The sequence below is a fragment of the Scyliorhinus torazame genome, chromosome 11, assembly GCF_047496885.1.
Source record: "Scyliorhinus torazame isolate Kashiwa2021f chromosome 11, sScyTor2.1, whole genome shotgun sequence".
Classification (NCBI taxonomy): Eukaryota; Metazoa; Chordata; class Chondrichthyes; order Carcharhiniformes; family Scyliorhinidae; genus Scyliorhinus; species Scyliorhinus torazame.
In genome coordinates, this window is record NC_092717.1 from 108,355,073 (window position 1) to 108,373,475 (window position 18,403).

The window sequence follows — 18,403 nt, forward strand, 5'->3', positions numbered from 1 at the left end:
GTGAGGGTGTCAAGCATGGCTTAGAGATTCTCTTCTGAGAGAGTGGGGATGGCATTGTCATCTGCATACTGAAGTTCCACAAGCAATGTCAGTGTCATTTTCTTTGAGGTAAAGAAGTTTTCCATCCATCCTGTAGACAATGTTCACATCACTGGGAAACTTGTTCTTGACAAGGTGAAGGATGGTGGCGATGAAGATGGAGAAAAGGGTGGAGGTGATGGCACTTCCTTGCTTGAGTCCAGTCTTGACTGCGAAGGTGTCTATCTTATTTCCAACGTTGAGGACTGTCACCAACATTTTGTCATGGAGGACTGTTGATGAATTTCTCTGGCAAGCCAGTCTTTGACAGGGTCTTCTACAGCTCTTCCCGATTGACTGAGTCAGAAGCCTTGGTCGGATTGATGAAAGTCATGTAGTGTGGTTGATGTTGTTCCTGGCTTTTCTCTAGAATTTGTTGGGCAGTAGGAATCATATCCGCTGTTCCACGGTATGGTCGGAAGCCACACTGGCTTTCCGGAAGGATTTCTTCAGAGAATGGGAGAAGGCGGCTAGCGAGGATTCGGGCAATGATATTCCCAGGCGATGAAGAATAAGGAGATTCTTCGGTCATTCCCACAGTCCACTTTACCTCCTTTGTTTAAGAGAGTGGTGATGACAGCATCCTTGAGGTCAGCAGAAATTTCTTTTCTGTCCCCGATTTTCGGGAACAACTGATGGAGATAACAGGTGATCTCTTCTCCTCCAATTTTGAAAATCTCCGCTGAAATCCTGTCCTTTCCTGGCTTTTCCATTCTTCACCTGTTTAATGGCGGCTTTGACTTCGCGCATGCTTGGTGGGAGACCAAGATCATCTTTGTTGGGGAAATTTCTCAAACCTGACTTCATCTATGAACGTAACATAGTTCTTTGAAGTGTTCCCTCCATCGAAGGCTGATGTTTTCTCTGGCTCTAAAGAGAGTTCCTTCCTTACGGTTTGAGGGCTAGGTGCTTATATTGCCATAGGGTCCATATATTGCCTTGGTGGCACTGAAGAGGCCCCGGGTTTTGTGCTTGTCGCCGAGGAGTTGCAGCTTCTTAGCTTTCTCAGTGCACCATTATTGGTTCTTGATTTCTCTAGTTCTTCTTTGTACCTCCGCCATAGCTGATTGAAGAGCTCTCCTCTTTGCTTTGATGGTTATGTTGGCACAGAAAACTTTCCTCTTCTTGGGTAGTCTTGGATGTTGGGATCATTCTCGCCGAACCAGTCTTGGTGGTTTCTTCACAGCTTGAGGTGATGGCTGCCTTCAGCTCTTTTCAGTTTTCCTCCATTCCATTAGAATGAACACTTTGGAGATTTTGGAGAAAACATTGTTGGAAGTTCACCTTGCTCTTGAAGCTGCTCAACGTTGATCTTTTTTTGGAGCTGTTTCTTCATCTCCCAATGATTCTGGTAGAGTTTGATGGGCATCGAGGAGCAGATGACTCGGTGGTCTGTCCAGCAGTTACCTGTACAGGTCACCACTTTCGAGATGAGGGTAGCCTTATGATCTCTCGAACGGACGATCACAAAGTTGATCATGTGCCAGTGTTTTGATCGTGGATGTCTCCAGGGAGTCTTGAAATTACCTTTTGGGCAAAACACTGTGTTAGTGATAACAAGCTAGGGCAGCACGGTGGCGCAGTGGTAGCACTGCAGTCTCACGGCGCCGAGGTCCCAGGTTCGATCCCAGCTCTGGGTCACTGTCTGTGTGGAGTTTGCACATTCTCCCCGTGTTTGCGTGGATTTTGCCCCCATAACCCAAAGATGTGCAGGCTAGGTGGATTGAATACGCTAAATTGCCCCTTAATTGGAAAAAATGAATTGGGTACACTAAATTTATTTTTAAAAAAGAAGTGATAACAAGCTGGTGTTCCGTGCACTTGGTAAGCAGGAAAACCGCATTGGAGTTGCAATTCCCAACAACTTATTTTCCGATGGTTCCTTTCCAGAGTTGGGGATCCATTGCAACCCTGGCATTGAATTCCCCAAGGATCTAGCTTGCATTGGAATATTAGTGAGTATGGTATCCAGGGTGGAGTAGAAGTCATCTTTGGACTCATAATTAGCATCAAGGGTTGGGGCGTCGGCACTCACGACCATTGCCTGCTGATTCTTGGCAAGTTGTAGACAGAGGGTCATGAGGCGCTTGTTGATGCAGACAGGAAACTCCAAGAGTTGGGTGACAAGTTTGTTCTTGATGGTGAATCCCATTCCATGCATCCAGGGCAGAACCTTGGATTTTCCTCTCCAAAAGAAAGTGTAACCATCACCATCTTTCCCCAACTGCTTTTTGCCTGCTCTTCGTGTCTCTTGCAGGGCATCGATGTCAACGTTGGAGAGCCTGAGTTCACAGGCAACAAAGGCAGTTCTCCGTTCCAGGCGATTGTTTTGCTCATTATTCATGAGGGTTCGTGCATCCCAGATTCTGAAATTGAGTTTACTTTTGATTTTCTGAATGCAGGTAAATGAGCCTGCTGGATGCAGTTTTCCAGACAGATTGGGGACAGAACAGACTATGTTTAGGGCACCTTTTCTGGTCCTTTCCCCATGCGGGATGAGCAGAACGGATACTGAGGAAGGCTGCTCAGTTGTGAAGAAAGCTGCTGAAACGCTCTCCTCTCGCTATTCCAAGAGCGAGACAACTGAATCAAACTCCACTGTATATGGCCGATCCGAAGCTCAGGACTTCCACATCTCATGGTCCTGTCCCGTCACTTCTTGCAGATCACCACAGGGCTTGCCTGTGTGACTTCCTCTAGGTAGGTGCCCGGTGCAGGACATCTTTTAATGTGGGTATGCTGTTACACATCAGCAGACACATGGTCCTTGACAGAGGGTAGGTCCAGTTCCAGTGGCAAGGGAACCTTGGCGACTGGGGATCTCCCTACTGCTGTCGTCTTCATCCATCATCACAGCCGTTGATACCATATGCGTATCTTCTGCCTGATCCACCATTGAGGACTGTTTTGGATTGTTCTTTGTCTGGCTCCTCTTCTCCGACCGTACCATCATGAGTGACCGTGCGAGGAGTTTAAGACTCCTGACTGCATTGCTCTCGGGATCAACAGAACATAATACAATAATAATCTTAAGTGTCACAAGTAGGCTCACATTAACACGGCAATGAAGTTACTGTGAAAAGCTCCTAATCGCCACATTCCGGCCCCTGTTCGGGTACACTGAGGGAGAATTCAGAATGTCCAATTCACCTAACAGCACGTCTTTTGGGACTTGTGGGAGGAAACCAGAGCACCCGGAGGAAACCCACGCAGACACAGGGAGAACGTGCAGCCTACACACAGACAGTGATCTAAGCCGGGAATCGAACCTGGAGCTGTGAAGCAACATTGCTACCCACTGTGCTACCGTACTGCCCTACATTCAAGCTTCTCCACCATGGCAAGGTGACAATCCAAGGAAAGGATGTTTTACAGCTAACCTAAAGCTTATGGATACCATGATCATTGCCCCTTAAATGTTACCCTATTGAGACTTCATCCATTCTTCTCTCCTCATTCCTGGATTAGGATCCAGTGATGTTGCCTTTCTCATTGGATTGGAAATATACTAATAGAAAAAGTCCTCCAAAACACACTTTAGAAATTCTGCCCTTTACACTATTACTATTCAGGTCTATATTTGGATATATAAATTCCCCCATTTTCGCTACTTAATTATTTTTGAACCTCTGTAATTTACTTGCCAATTTAAGTCCTTAAATGTTCTTGAAGTCGCTCCCGCTGATGTAACTTCAGTGGAAGCATCATGGAAATTTTGTTTGTCCCATTCACTTCCAGGTATAAGTTAACACGAGGTCCATTTGATCTCCTGGACTGATTTTGATCACCTTAGGAAGGCAGGTGTAGGACAGCATGGGGGTGCAGTGGTTAGCACTGCTGTCTCACGGCGCCGAGGTCCCAGGTTTGATCCGGCTCTGGGTCACTGTCCGTGTGGAGTTTGCACATTCTCCCCGTGTTTGCGTGGGTTTCACCCCCACAACCCAAAGATGTGCAGGGTAGCTGGATTGGCCACACTAAATTGCCTCGTAATTGGAAAAAATGAATTGGGACCTCTAAATTTATTTGTTATAAAAAGGAAGGCAGGTATACTTGTCAGAGAGGAATTATGTACAGCATTAGTTCCTTATCGGTGTTTTCTTCCCCTGTTTTTGTCAGATGACATGTTCCATGGGTGGATGTGCGGTGGTGGTGATATGGAGGGAGGAGTTAGGGGCATGATCGGGGAGGAATGGGAAGAACTGTTTCAGCCATTTTGACAGCCATTGTCTTGTGGGCAGGGTGGTCTTACCCAATATGATAGGTAGGAAGTTGCTCCATATGACTGACATGTTTGATGTATTCATAGAGGACAATACAAACTGTTTAGCTCAACGTTTATAATCATGAACAAGTAACCAATCAAAAATACTGTTCACTTTATTTCAATCATCTTGAAAATAATTTTACAGTCGGTCTATGGGAGGAGTCCCTGAGGAGAGTCAATGCATCCTTGCCGTGTGCCAGGCTTAGCCCGTTCCAATTCAAGGTGGTCCACAGGGCTCATATGGCTGTGGCCCGGATGAGTAGGTTTTTTGAGGAGGTGGAGGACAGATGTGGGCAGTGCGGGGGAAGTCCGGCGAATCACGTACATATGTTTAAGGCGTGGCCGAAGCTGAGGGAATTTTGGCAGGGATTCTCAAATGTCATGTCAGAGGTCCTGGAATGGAGGGTGTCTCCGAGTCCAGAGGTGGCAATATTTGGAGTGTCGGAAGATCCGGGAGCCCAGGGTGGGGAAAGGCCGACGTTTTGGCCTATGCCACCCTGGTAGTCCGGAGATGACTTTTGCTGGGATGGAGGGACTCGGAGCCTCCAAAATTAGGGCTGTGGGTCAGTGACATACCGGGGTTTCTCAGGCTAAAGAAGATTAAATTTGCCTTAAGGGGTTCAATACAGGGGCTTGCTCGGAGGTGGCAGCTGTTCATCAACTTCTTTTTGGAAACCTGACCGTCAACAGAATGGGGGGGGGGGGGCGTGCATGGCAGTGAAAAATAAGGGCAGGGAATCTAATATATGGATGGTTAGGAGTTCGGGCGGGGGGGAAGTTGGGTATGTTATTATGGGGATTTTGTGTGTGTCGGACTGCTCTGGTGGTTAGAATGTTAAAACGTTAAAATTATAAATGCCTCAATAAAATGTTTTCTAAAAATAAAGAAAATAATTTTACAACTCCCGCCAAAGAAATATTCCTACCAAATGTTCTGAAAATAACACCGATAAAACAATAAATATAAGCTATTCAACAGTTTGGGAAAAAATATCATGAACCACGCCCATCATTTTACCCACTCCTGTCTTCCAGCATTTACAACCATTCCTTTCACTTGAGTTGCTCCTCTAGTCAACACTTCAGGCTTGTATTCTGTTTTGTTCTGGAGCTGGGATCTTTCAGCATTGGCTTACACATGATTCTGCTCAATGTATACATGTGATTGATGACCTGTAATGGCAGGGTCAAATGCGGGTCCTGACCCCGCACCATGTTGAGAGCAATCGCCCACACTCATTTTGGCTGGATTGGCCAATTTGAGGCCAAAGGATATGCTCAACATCCAATGAAGGAGAGCAGGCAGGCTGTCAAAGCTGGAGGGCAAGATGAGGCCATCTAGCAGAGAAGGAACTGCAGCCTGGAGTACCAGGTGAGGTTCACAATTGGTCCACAGCACATGCTAGCTCCCTGGCCCAACATTCATCACTGGAGCGTCTCGACAACAGGGACTCCTATATCAGACTCCTATTTATTGACTACAACTCCACCTTCAACACCATAATCCCAGCCAAGTTCATATCCAAACTCCAAAACCTAGGACTTGTCTCCTCCTTAATTAGATCCTCAACTTCCTGACCCATAGACCACAATCAGTAAGGATAAACAATGATTGGCCACACTAAATTGCCCCTTAGTGGCCAATAGTTTAGTGGGGTTACTGGGTTATGGGGATAGGGTGGAGGCATGGGCTTAAGAAGGGTACTCTTTCCAAGTGCCCGTGCAGACTCTATGGGCTGAATGGCCTCCTCCAGCGCTGTAAATTCTATGATTCTATGAACTCAGGCGGATCTCCAGACATGCAGCAGCAATGATGTTAGAAAACCGGGAAAGCAGCTAATTCGTAACATTACAAAAATATGCAGAAATCCTTTTCATCATAAGGAGAGGGCGGCACAATAGCCCTGTGGTTAGCGCTGTTGCTTCACAGCGCCAGGGACCCAGGATCAATTCCCAGCTTGGGTCACTGTCTGTGCGGAGTCTGCATGTTCTTCCCGTATCTGCGTGGGATTTCCCCGGGTGCTCCGGTTTCCTCCCACAAGTCCCGAAAGACATGCTGTTAGGTAATTGGAACATTCTGAATTCTCCCCCAGTGTACCTGAACAGGTGCTGTAGTGTGGCGACTCGGGGATTTTCGCAGTAACTTCATTGCAGTATTAATGTAAGCCTACTTGTGACACTAATAAAGGTTAAGATTAGATTGATTTAGAAACTTGACAGTTCACAAATGTAAAATAAGCTTTATAGGGCCAGTGAGGATGTTTAATGATAATTATGAAGCTAGCATGCCATTAATAAAATAATTACACCTCATCAAACAAAGTGTAAATTTTCTAATGATTTTTACAGCGAGTCCATCACTATTAAATGTGCAGGTTTTCATCAGTTTATAGATTTCCCATTAATTAAAGTCTCTTGGAGCCTAAACAGTGCACTCTCTGGAGAAGCGTAGACTCACTAGATTCTAGATTTCTGTATATGAGATTTATGTATAGGGGCACAGAGTACAAGAGAAAGAAGGTTACGATAAACCTGTATAAGCCTCAGCTGGAATATTGCGTTCAGTTCTGGGTACCACACCTCAGGAAGGATGTGATGGCATTAGAGCGGGTGCAGAAAAGATTTATGAGTATGTTTCCAGCGATGAGTATCGTCAGTTACTCCGATTGCAGCAGAGAAGAGAAGATTCAGAGAGTATTTAAAATCATGAGGCGTCTGGACAGGGAGAAAATCATAGAATCATATAATTTACAATGCAGCAGGAGGCCATTTGGCCCATCGGGTCTATACCGGCCCTTGAAAGAGCATTCTACCTAAGCTCACGCCTCCACCCTAGCCTGTAACCCAGTAACCCCACCTAACCTTTGGACACTAAGGAGCAATTAACCATCCTTAACCTGCACATCTGTGGACTCTTCCCAATGGTGAAAGGACCTAGAACCAGAAGGCAGGGTTTTATTGTGATTGACAAAATTAAAGCAATGGCGACATGGCTATTCAGTTTTTAAGAAGGGCAGACAGAAAGGAAAATTTGGTGGAGTTGCAATGTTGATTAAAGAAGATATTGATATGACATTGAGGAAAGATATTAGTACAGGTGATGCGGAATCTGTCTGGGTGGAATTAAGAAACATCAAGGGGCAAAAGACAGGGAAGGGGAACTGTGGCCAAACCATGACTCGCAAGGGAAATTAGAGATAGTATTAGATTCAAAGAAGAGGCACACAAATTAGCTAGCAAAAGCAAAAGACTGAGCATTGGGAGCAGTTTAAAATTCAGCAAAGGCGGACAAAGAGATTGATTAACAAGGCGAAAATACAATTTGAAAGTAACCTAGCAGGAAACATAAAAGCTGACTGTAAAGGTTTCTATAGATGTGTGAAGAGAAAAAGAATGATTATAAAATAATGTAGGCCCCTTACAGTCAGAAGCAGGAGAATTCATTTTTTTAAAATAAATTTAGAGTACCCAATTCATTTTTTCCAATTAAGGGGCAATTTAGCGTGACCAATCCACCTACCCTGCACATCTTTGGTTGTGGGGGTAAAACCCACGCAAACATGGGGAGAATGTGCAAACTCCACACAGACAATGACCCAGGGCCGGGATCGAACCTGAGACCTCGGGGCTGTGAGGCAGCAGGGCTAACCAATGTGCCACTGTGCTGCCCCCAAAATGGGGGAATTCATAACAGGGAGCAAAGAAATGGCTGAGAACTAAATTTGATTCTTTGCTTTTGTCTTCACAGAGGAAGATATCAATAATGTACCAGAATTTCTGAGAAACACAAGGTTCAGTGAGGAGCTGAAGGAAATTAGTATTAGCAAAGTAATGGCTTTGGGGAAATTAATAGGATTGAAGACAGACAAATCTCAGGGGCCAGATAATCTTCATCCCAGAGTACTTAAGGAAGTGTCCCTAGAAATAGTAGATCCATTGGTAATCATTTTCCTAAATTCTTTGGATTCTGAAATGGTTCCTGCAGATTGAAGGGTAGCAAATGTAGCCCCACTATCCAAAAAGGAAGGGAGAGCAAAAACGGTGAACTATAGACCAGTGAGCACAACGTCGGTAGTAGGGAAGTTGCTGGAGCCCATTATCAAGGATTTCGTAGCACAGCATTTGGAAAACAGTGGCGTAATCAGATAAAGTCAGCATAGATTTACGAAAAGAAAATCATGCGTGACAAATCTACTAGAATTCTTTGAAGATGTAACTTGTAGAGTTGACAAGGGAGAACCGGTGGATATGTTTTATTTAGACTTTCAGAAGGTTTTCGACAAGATCTCACACAGCAGATTAATATGTAAAGTTAAAGGGCAACACGGTGGTGCAGTGGTTAGCACTGCTGCCTCACCGTGCTGAGGTCCCAGGTTCGATCCTGGCCCTGGGTCACTGTCCATGTGGAGTTTGCACATTCTCCCCGTTTTTGCGTGGGTTTCACCCCCACAACCTAAAGATGTGTGGGGTAGGTGGATTGGCCACGCTAAATTGCCCCATTATTGGAAAAATCACAGTGGGTAGCACAGTTGCTTCACAGCTCCAGGATCCCATGTTCGATTCCCGGCTTGGGTCACTGTCTGTGCAGAGTCTGCACGTTCTCCCCTTGTTTGCGTGGGTTTCCCCCGGGTGCTCCGGTTTCCTCCGACAAGTCCCGAAAGATGTGCTGTTAGGTGAATTGGATATTCTAAATTCTCCCTCTGTGTACCCGAACAAGGGCCGGAATGTGGCGACTGGGGGCTTTTCACAGTAACTGCATTGCAGCACTAATGTAAGCCTACTTATGACAATAAAGATTATTATTATTATTTAAAAATCTTTTAAAATATATGTAAAGTTAAAGCGCATAGGATTACGGGTAGTGCCTTGAGATGGATAGAAAGCCAGTTAGCAGACAGGAAGCAAAAAGCTGGAATAAATGGGTCTTTTTCTGATTGGCAGGCTGTGACTAGTAGGGTACCGCAGGGATCTGTGCTAGAATCCCAACTGTTCACATTATATATTAATGATTTGGACGAGTGAACTAAATGTATTATCTGCAGATTTGCAGATGATACAAAGCTGGGTGGGAGGGTGAGCTGTGAGGAGGATGCAGAGATGCTTCAGCAGGATTTGGACAGGCTGAGTGAGTGGGTACATACATGGCAGATGCAGTATAATGTGGATACTCAGTGAGACCATGGCATCCTCGTGCATCAGTCGATGAGAGTAAGAGCGGAGGTACAGCCGGCAGTAAAGAAGGCAAATAGTATGTTGCCCTTCATAGCGACAGGATTTGAGTCTCGGAATATGGATGTTTTACTGCAATTGTGTAGGGCATTGGTGAGGCCACATCAGGAGAATTGTGTGCGGTTTTGGTGTTCTTACTGAAGAAGGATGTTCTTGCTATGGAGGGAGGGCAACAAAGGTTTACCAGGCTGATTCCTGGGATGGTGGGACTGATTATGAGGACAAACTAATTTGGTTAGGACTATATTCATTGGAGTTTGGAAGAGTGAAGAGGGGATCACATAGAATGTTTACAAAATTCCAACAGAATTAGACAGGGTGTATTCAGAAAGAATGCTCCCGATGGTGGTGGTAGTGGGGGCGGGGGGTGGGGTGGGGGGGGGGGGGGGTCCAGAACTAAGGGTCATAGTTTGAGGGTAAGGGTTAAACCTTTTAGGACTGAGGTGAGGAGAAATTTCTTCACCCAGAGAGGAATTCGCTACCACAGAAAGTAGTTGAGGGCAAAACGTGTAATTTCAAGAAGCAATTGCTCTTGGGGCTAAAGGAATCAAGGGATATTGGGGGAAGGCTGGATCAGGGTATTGAACCTGATGATCAGCCATGATCATAATGAATGGAGGAGCAGGCTCGAAGGACTGAATGGCCTCCTTCTGCTTCTACTTTCTATGTTTCTATGTATGTGGGAAAACATTATTTTGCAGAAAGTGGTTATGATCTGGGACACACTGCCTGAGAGTGTGTTGGTGACAGATTCAAACGTGGTCTTCAAAAGAGAATTAGATAATTATGTGAAATGGGAAAATGTGGGGAAGTGGCACAAGGTGCATTTTTCCTGCAGAAAAATGACTAGCTGAATGGCGTCCTCTGCAACAATTCTTGAAGTTACTGTCATTTTGCAGTAGAGTAATGAAAAATGAAATGATGATGAAATTAGTCGCCCCTAGTCGCCATATTCCGGCGCCTGTTCGGGGAGGCTGTTACGGGAATCGACCCGTGCTGCTGGCCTGCCTTGATCTGCTTTGAAAGCCAGTGATTTAGCCCTGTGCTAAACAGACAGTGAATGCTGACAGTTTTTCCCGTCATTCCCGCCTTAAAAACTAGGCCTATTTAATATCCTTGAAGTATTAAAAATTACTAAGGGCGGAACTTTACTCTGGCTTGATTTTCCAGTCCCTGGACTTTTGAGTGGCTCACTGCATTTTATGCCCACCCCCCCGCCTCCCCACTACCCCGTAACAAATTCACTTCTCCCTATTAATGTCTGCCATCTGTACTCTCAGCTGCTTACCATGGACCCCACAATTGAATTTTAAAACAATTTAATGAAAGAAGCATGGCGTAAAAACAAAGCCCCGTGAATCTGACGTTGAGGAGAGAACAGCTTAGTGACCAACAAGTGTACGGAAGCCACAAGCTAAACCGAATGATTGAAGTTGCTGATATGCAACACGTCCATAGGTTCCTGATTTGCCACCACTTCCAGGTACAACGCAGTGGCTGAAAGCAGAAGTTTACTGGAATGTAATAGAACTAACAGCTGAGAACGATATCCCTTGGCTCTGATGACAATCATAAACTTCACTGACCTTTATTTTGAAATTACAGTCAGCCATTTATTGTTCCTCATGTCAACTGGCAGTCAGAATCCTCAATCTTCCAATTGGTCACCAATGGGCACATACTGGTTATCTTATTTGATCAGCAATCCAGAGAACCTGAGTTCAAATCCCACAGTTGGCAGCTTGATGTTCTGAATTTAGTTCAGAAAAAGGAGCAATAAACAGCTGTTAACCGTTTTTTAAAAATGAGACCACTAACTTTTCAGACTCTTGTAAAAACCCAACTGTCTCACCAATGTTCTTTCGGGAAGGAAATCTCCCATCTTTATCCAATCTATCTGCGATACCATACCCACACCGATCCAGTTGACCCATTAAGCCGAGTGACCCATTCAATTATGCAAAACGCACCGAGAGAAGGCTCACTTTTTTAAAAGTGCCGGTTTAGTTCATCTTTTATCTGTGCGGACTAATTTTAGTTTTTAAACCGGGATGCCAATAAATGTTATAATGCCAATGTGAAGCATGTGATTTTGCAATTTCTAGTCTGCTATGTGACTTGGTGCTGGTGCGGTTAGTTAGTGGATGGCTCGTGTGGTGAGGAGAAATGTTTTCATCCAGGGAGTGTTGAATCTGTGGAATTCACTACCACAGAAAGTAGTTGAGGTGAAAACATTGTGTGATTTCAAAAAGAATTAAATATATCTTTCTGGCTAAAGGGATCAAGGGATATGAGGGGAAGACGGGATCAGGGTATTGAACCTAATGATCATAATGAATGGTACAGCAGGCTGAATGAGCTGAATGGCCTCCTCCTATTTTTGCTGTATCTATGTAGATTGCAACAAAAGGAGATAAATTAAAAATGAGTTATCTTGTTTACAGGGACAGAATTATCCATCAAACAGCTCTGGGTTTAATGAGTTTTCAGTGAGTAAGCGACACTTTTGCTAAAATATAGTCCATTGAAACATCTATCTGCCTTTACTTTCTACATGTCCATTGGGTTAGCAACACATCTCGATCCCAGTTTATTTTGCTGGGGGAAGGATTTAAAGCATTTGTGAAGCACTGTCCAACCAGTAGTTAGGAAATATTCCCTCCTCCATGTCCTCAGCTACAGGACAGGAACGATGGAGATCCAGGGACAAGCCACATGTCCTTCCTATTAACAGGAAATTGGTTCAAGAAAGGAATTTGTTTAAAAAAGTGGAGGAAAACCTGTGATCTTAATTTGATAATATTTCTTGGGTATTGAGAATGAATACCACAGTGTGGGAATGTGTGGTGAATTGAGGATCAGATATGGGTAAAGCCCTCAACACAAGTATGATTTTTCATGACATAATGGAACAAATTACATGAAATACTTTTCTGTTTTAGGTCTGTCGAAGATCAGGAGAGACCTTTTGCGCTGGGTATGCAATTTGTTCTCTTACGAACCCTTGGTAAGTGACTAGTTTCTTTTGTCACCTGGTAATGAATACTTAGTAAAGTTACATTGATTTAAAACATTATTAGAATGCCTTTTAAGTAAAAGAGTAGAACACCATGGGCTGATTCTCTGGCTCCCCCCTGGCGTGTTTCTTGGTGGAGGGAGGCGTCCCGCCGATGGCAGCCAGTGGGATCTTCTCATCCCACTGCTGTCAATTCCATTGCAGCCATCCCACACCGCCGGGAAACCCGCAGCAGGGATGCATCAATGTTGGAACCGGAAGATCCCGCCAGCGGGAACAGCCAGACGATCTCGCCTCTTGTATTTAAATGCTACAAAAGCAGACTGTGGATCTGTGAAGCCTTATTAACTTAATTATTTCTGCTTGCTTCAAAGTCAAGAATAGTGGTGTTGAGCAATGAAAGGAAGACTTGCTGGGCGGCACGTAGCATTGCTGCCTCGCGGTGCTGAGGTCCCAGGTTCGAATCCCGACCCTGGGTCACTGTGTGGAGTTTGCACATTCTCCACGTGTCTGCGTGGGTTTCGTCCCCACAACCCAAAGATGTGCTGGTTAGGTGGATTGGCCACGCTAAATTCCCCCATAATTGGAAAAAAAATGAATTGGGCACCCTAAATCTATTAAAAGAAAGATTGAATCTTGCCTGCATGGGAAGTTTTGTTGTCCTTGCTCTCGCTGGGCAGCCCACTGACCACCCACCATGGCTCGTGGTTGCGCAGAGTGACACCGACCATATGGGTGCCCCTACCCCCCTCCCCCCCTCCCCCCAACAACTGGGTGCCACCCATCGGCAGGGCATCTCGCAGCACACCCAAAGGGAAACACCCGCAGTAGCCCCTACAGGACGGCCCAGGACAGGGGCCACAGGACGTACCGCTGGCATGGGTAGCACCAGCCACCAGAGCCTCTACCAGCAAGGACGGGTGCTGGGGGACCAGAGGCCCCCGTGGTGCTGGTCACCGACAGTGCCAGGGTGTGATACGTATGGCAGATTGCTGGGAAAATGGCCAATGGTGGGGGAGGAGGGGGTAAAGGGGGGGCATGTGAGGTAGGGGCTGCAGTGTAGGCCGGGGCCACCATGTTCCCCGTTGGACCTGGTTGGGCACAGGAGTTCGCACCATGCCAACATATCTGTCTGTCACCCCCTGCAGACAATGGACTTCAGAATCGAATCAGGAATCCATCCTAGCCGCCGCAGCCCTGGTGTATGCACTGAGGCTGTATAAGCAGGAGCCGCTCAGGGAGGACCCTGCAGTAGCGGAGTTTGCCCCATTGGGGCCAGATGGAGGATGGAGAGCCAGCCGCCCGACAGACTGAGGAGGAAGCTCCGCATTAGGACTCCTGTGTACCAGCAGCGCCTGTCATTTGAGGACCTGCCGGACCAGGCAAGCTGTCAACGACTCCGGCTGAGCAGGGGAACAGTCCGCTGCATCGTGACACACCTGGCACCTTGGGGAATGGGGGAGGACACCCGCTTCCGGTGGCCGTCAAGGTGACGGTCGCGCCTGAACGTTTACGACATGGAGTGTTTCCAGGCACCGAGTGGGGACCTGTCTGGGATCGCACAGACCTTGCTGCACAGGTGCATCTGCGCTGTCACAGAGGCCTTATATGCCTGCTCGGCACAATATATCAAATTCAATGTGGACCGAGCCCAAAAGGATGCCAGGGCAGTGGGGCTCTCCACCCCCAGGTCCAGGGGGTGATCGATGGGATGCATGTCCCCTACGAGCACAGGCCCATGACTGGCCGGTCTTCATAAACCGAAAGGGGTTCCACTTGATGAATGTGCACCTGGTTTGTGACCATGAGCGACTGCACCAGATACCCCGGCAGTGTGCACGGCGCCTTCATTCCGGCACAGCCAACGGTTTCTGACACCTTCGAGGCACCCCCCCGGCATGAGGGATTGGCACCTGGGTGACTAGGGTTATCTGCTGCGGTCATGGCTGATGACACCTGTCTGGAGGCCACAGACTGACGTGGAGACCCACTACAGGTATGTGATCAAGCAGCGCATCGACATCCTGAAGATATGGTTCAGGTGCCTGGACGGCTCTGGAGGACCGCTCCAGTATAACAGTGCGATGATCCCCCACCTCGTGTGGCCTATTGCATCCTCCACAACATTGTGCAGCAGGGGGGGCGACGTGCTGGATGAGGGGGAAAAAGCCAGGCCTTGTCTGATGAGGAGAATGGCCAGGATGGGCAGGACATGGAGCCCAGGCAGGTACAGGAGACTGCACAATGTGTGCGTCAGGGCCGATGGGCCGGGATGCTCTAATCGCCTCCAGTATCACCGACTAGGGGGCCTGGCAGACCGCGCAAACCATCCCATCCCCCCCCTCCCCCAAACCCTGGCTGACCACCCTCCCTTATGCAACCCCCTCTGTGATTCCTACATGCCTCACTATGGGGTGTGGGCTCTGGTTTGGCAGTAACAGCGGGTCTGTTCCATGGGATGGATGATGACAAGAACAAAGAACAAAGAAAAGTACAGCACAGGGACAGGCCCTTCAGCTCCCCAAGACTGCAAGACGACCCGCTGTGCAATGAGCTCTGATGCTCCGCATCATTTGACAACATCTGGCTCCTGCCCACAGTAGCACTTGCCACCGTGCACTTGAGTTATCCCGGCATGCGATGCCATCATGTGGTCCCACAGAACCCTTGAGGTGGTGGACTGGCTCAGGTCAGCCAGTGCCCGGTCAATGCCGGTAACGCCCTCAGCCATATCCTGTTGTGACTGGACCAAGCTCTAGAGTGCTGCTGCAATATCCAGGTGGCCCTCTTACATGGCTACCTTGACACCGCCTGCAAAGAGTGCCCCAGGCCTTGCACATACTGACCCATGGCTGATACCTTTGCCGAAGGCCCCCACCGCGGAAACCATCCATGCAGTGTTGACCTGGGTGGCACGCATAGTTGGCACCACCTCCTGCCCTGCTGGTGGTTGGACTCCTCTATCTGCACCTGCAGACGCTGGATGGTTGCTGACAGCCCCTCATGTAGTCCCCAGCTCTGTGTCTGCATCTCCATTATCGATGGGACCCCCCTCCTTTCCAGAAACCCAAGACCTGTATGGAAGGCAGACAGTCCCTGGGGTTGGACTGTCGTCTGCCCCCTCGGAGGTTCCTACCTCTCCCTGCTGTATCACTGCACGTGTGTGGTGCACACTAGATAGTACCCCAGGAGCTTCTTCACTGACATGCCCAGCCGAGGTGAGGGTCTCTGGGATGGTGGGGGGTGTTGGAGAGGAGACAGCTATGACGGAAAGTTGGTGTTGTCCCCGGACTAGTGCTCCGAGGTTTCTCAGGCTGGCGTTTGGGGACTCTCTCCACTATCCTTTGCTGCCTCGTCGCTGGAATCTGCTTGGGGTTGAGGTTGGGGGACACCAGAAGGGCCTCGTCGCCAGGTGTTCCTGTAAGACGTGAGCATGATTGGATCGCGGGTTGGGGTGGTGTGGGGGAGGTGGGGTAGGGTGGGCATGATGGCGGGTGGGGATGGTGGGGGAGGTGCGATGGTGGCGTGGGGGCTGTGCCTCGTGTGTCATAGGGACACCGCAACTCAGCGACAACACATTTGGTTGCCTGATGCTGATCTCCACCTCGGCGACTGCCCTCTCTCCGGGCCCACCTGTGTTCAGGTGCCCCTGGACCGGCGGTCCCCCCTCTGATCTCGCTCTGTGGCGGGGTATGGGAGATACAGAAAGCATCCTGTGTTCGGCAGTCGGTCAATTGCTGCACAGGGATGGGCAGCTGGTGTCCTTTGTGGCCAGGGCACCCGGCCATGGCGGGCGGCATGGGTGCTGGTAGGTGATGCAAGGTGGGGTGCGAGCAGACTGCCAGCGGGTGGGGTCCGGTCGCCTTCAAGGTGGGGGTGATGGGGTTTTGGAAGGGGGGGTTGGTGCTGGCTTCCTGAGGAGATTGTGCAACTTCTTCCGGCATAACTCTCCGTTGGGGCCCATGGCATTCACCGCCTTTGCCCTCTGTCCCCAGGCCCCGTGTATGGCGGTGGTTGGCAGCCTCTTTCCTACCCTGGGGAACAGAGTGACCCGCCTCTCTCGCTCTGCGTTCAGCAGGGTCTCGAGCTCAGCGTCTGCAAACCGGGGTGCCTCTCTGCGAGCTGCCATCTTGTTGGCTGGGATGAGACTGGGATGAGATGTTTTGGGTGATGTGACTGTCACTGCTGAATAGCTGACAGTGTGTGCAAACTGTGAGATGTGGGCGTGAGGCTTGCAACAATGCTAATTGTGTGAAGGCGAGATGTAACTATGAATATCAGGCATGAGTCATGATTGATATAGAGATTGTAGCTGGGTGAGTGGGGGGGATTTGAATGGTGTAATGTGTGAAGCTAGTGGTACAGTTAGTGGAAGGGGCATTTGAAGCTGAATTCTCTGACCTTGACCACTCATGTGACGTTGTCATGATATTCAGGTGAACATCACAATACATACATACTGATGGACAGATCAACGGACAAATCAACACACACAACACGACAGCCAATCACAGGCAAGAACATACACAGTACAAAACAGGGAACACGACACTTCCTAGGGACTCGAGCAGGAGACGGCTCAGGGCACAGAGCTCATTACTAGCCACTCAGACATCCACCATGTGCTGAGTGCCACTACAAGATAGAATTAGGAATAGATCCACAGAATCAAGGGTCATGATCGAACCTCATTAAACAGTTTACCACTGTAAATAGATATTTGAAATAAAACTGCATTGTACCATTCGCAACCGTGTTGGTTCGTCTGTGTAGCAGAGTACCCAACACATCATAGTACCAGGAGTGACTTTGGTACCTACCTACAAATCGTCCGGAATCTGCCGTCCTGCGCCATGGACACCGTCAGCACACCGCAGCCGCTGCAAGTCGCTGGAAACCTCGGCGTTAATTGGAAGCTGTTCAAACAGCGCTTCCAGCTCTTCCTGGAAGCCAACGAAAAGGAAAGCACCTCGGACACCAGAAATATCGCCATCTTCCTCACCACGGCAGGTCAACACGCCATCCATGTCTACAACTCCCTGGTGTTCGCGGAAGCAATGGGCAGCACGGTAGCATTGTGGATAGCACAATTGCTTCACAGCTCCAGGGTCCCAGGTTCGATTCCGGCTTGGGTCTCTGTCTGTGCGGAGTCTGTAAATCCTCCCCGTGTGTGCGTGGGTTTCCTCCGGGTCCTCCCGTTTCCTCCCACAGTCCAAAGATGTGCAGGTTAGGTGGATTGGCCATGATAAATTGCCCTTTGTGTCCAAAATTGCCCTTAGTGTTGGGTGGGGTTACTGGGTTGTGGGGATAGGGTGGAGGTGTTGACCTTGGGTAGGGTGCTCTTTCCAAGAGCTGGTGCAGACTCGATGAGCCGAATGGCCTCCTTCTGCACTGTAAATTCTATGAAAGACCAAATACAAGACGGTCTTTCTCAAGCTCGACCAAGTCGAGGTCAACGAGAGCTTCGAGAGGTATTTCGTCCAGCAGCGCCTGCAAGGTAAGGATGAGCCCTTTCAGTCATTCCTTACGCATCTCCGTATCCTCGCGCAGTCCTGCGGTTACGACACTACCTCTAGTTCCATGATTCGGGACCAGATCGTTTTTGGGGTCACCTCGGGCACCCTACGCCAGCAGCTCTTAAAAATAAAAGGCCTCACCTTAGCCTCTGCAATCGAAGCCTGTGTCCTGCACGAAAACGCGACTAGCCGCTATACCCAACTTCTGGCGGCCGAATCGGCGCGGCAGGGGTCCTACACGGCCGGATCGGCGAGGCAGGCTCCCTACTAGGCCGAACGGGTCCAGGCGATCGAGTTCCT

At 48.3% G+C, this 18,403-nt stretch overlaps 1 protein-coding gene across 1 annotated transcript in view; it reads left to right on the forward strand.

The window, feature by feature from the left end:
* slco5a1 (solute carrier organic anion transporter family member 5A1) overlaps positions 1-18,403 on the forward strand; it is a 300,251-nt gene that overhangs the window by 257,474 nt on the left and 24,374 nt on the right. Inside the window, exon 8 of the mRNA XM_072467599.1 lies at positions 12,514-12,578. Coding sequence (XP_072323700.1) covers positions 12,514-12,578 — 65 coding nt within the window. The remainder of the gene's footprint in view (positions 1-12,513; positions 12,579-18,403) is intronic.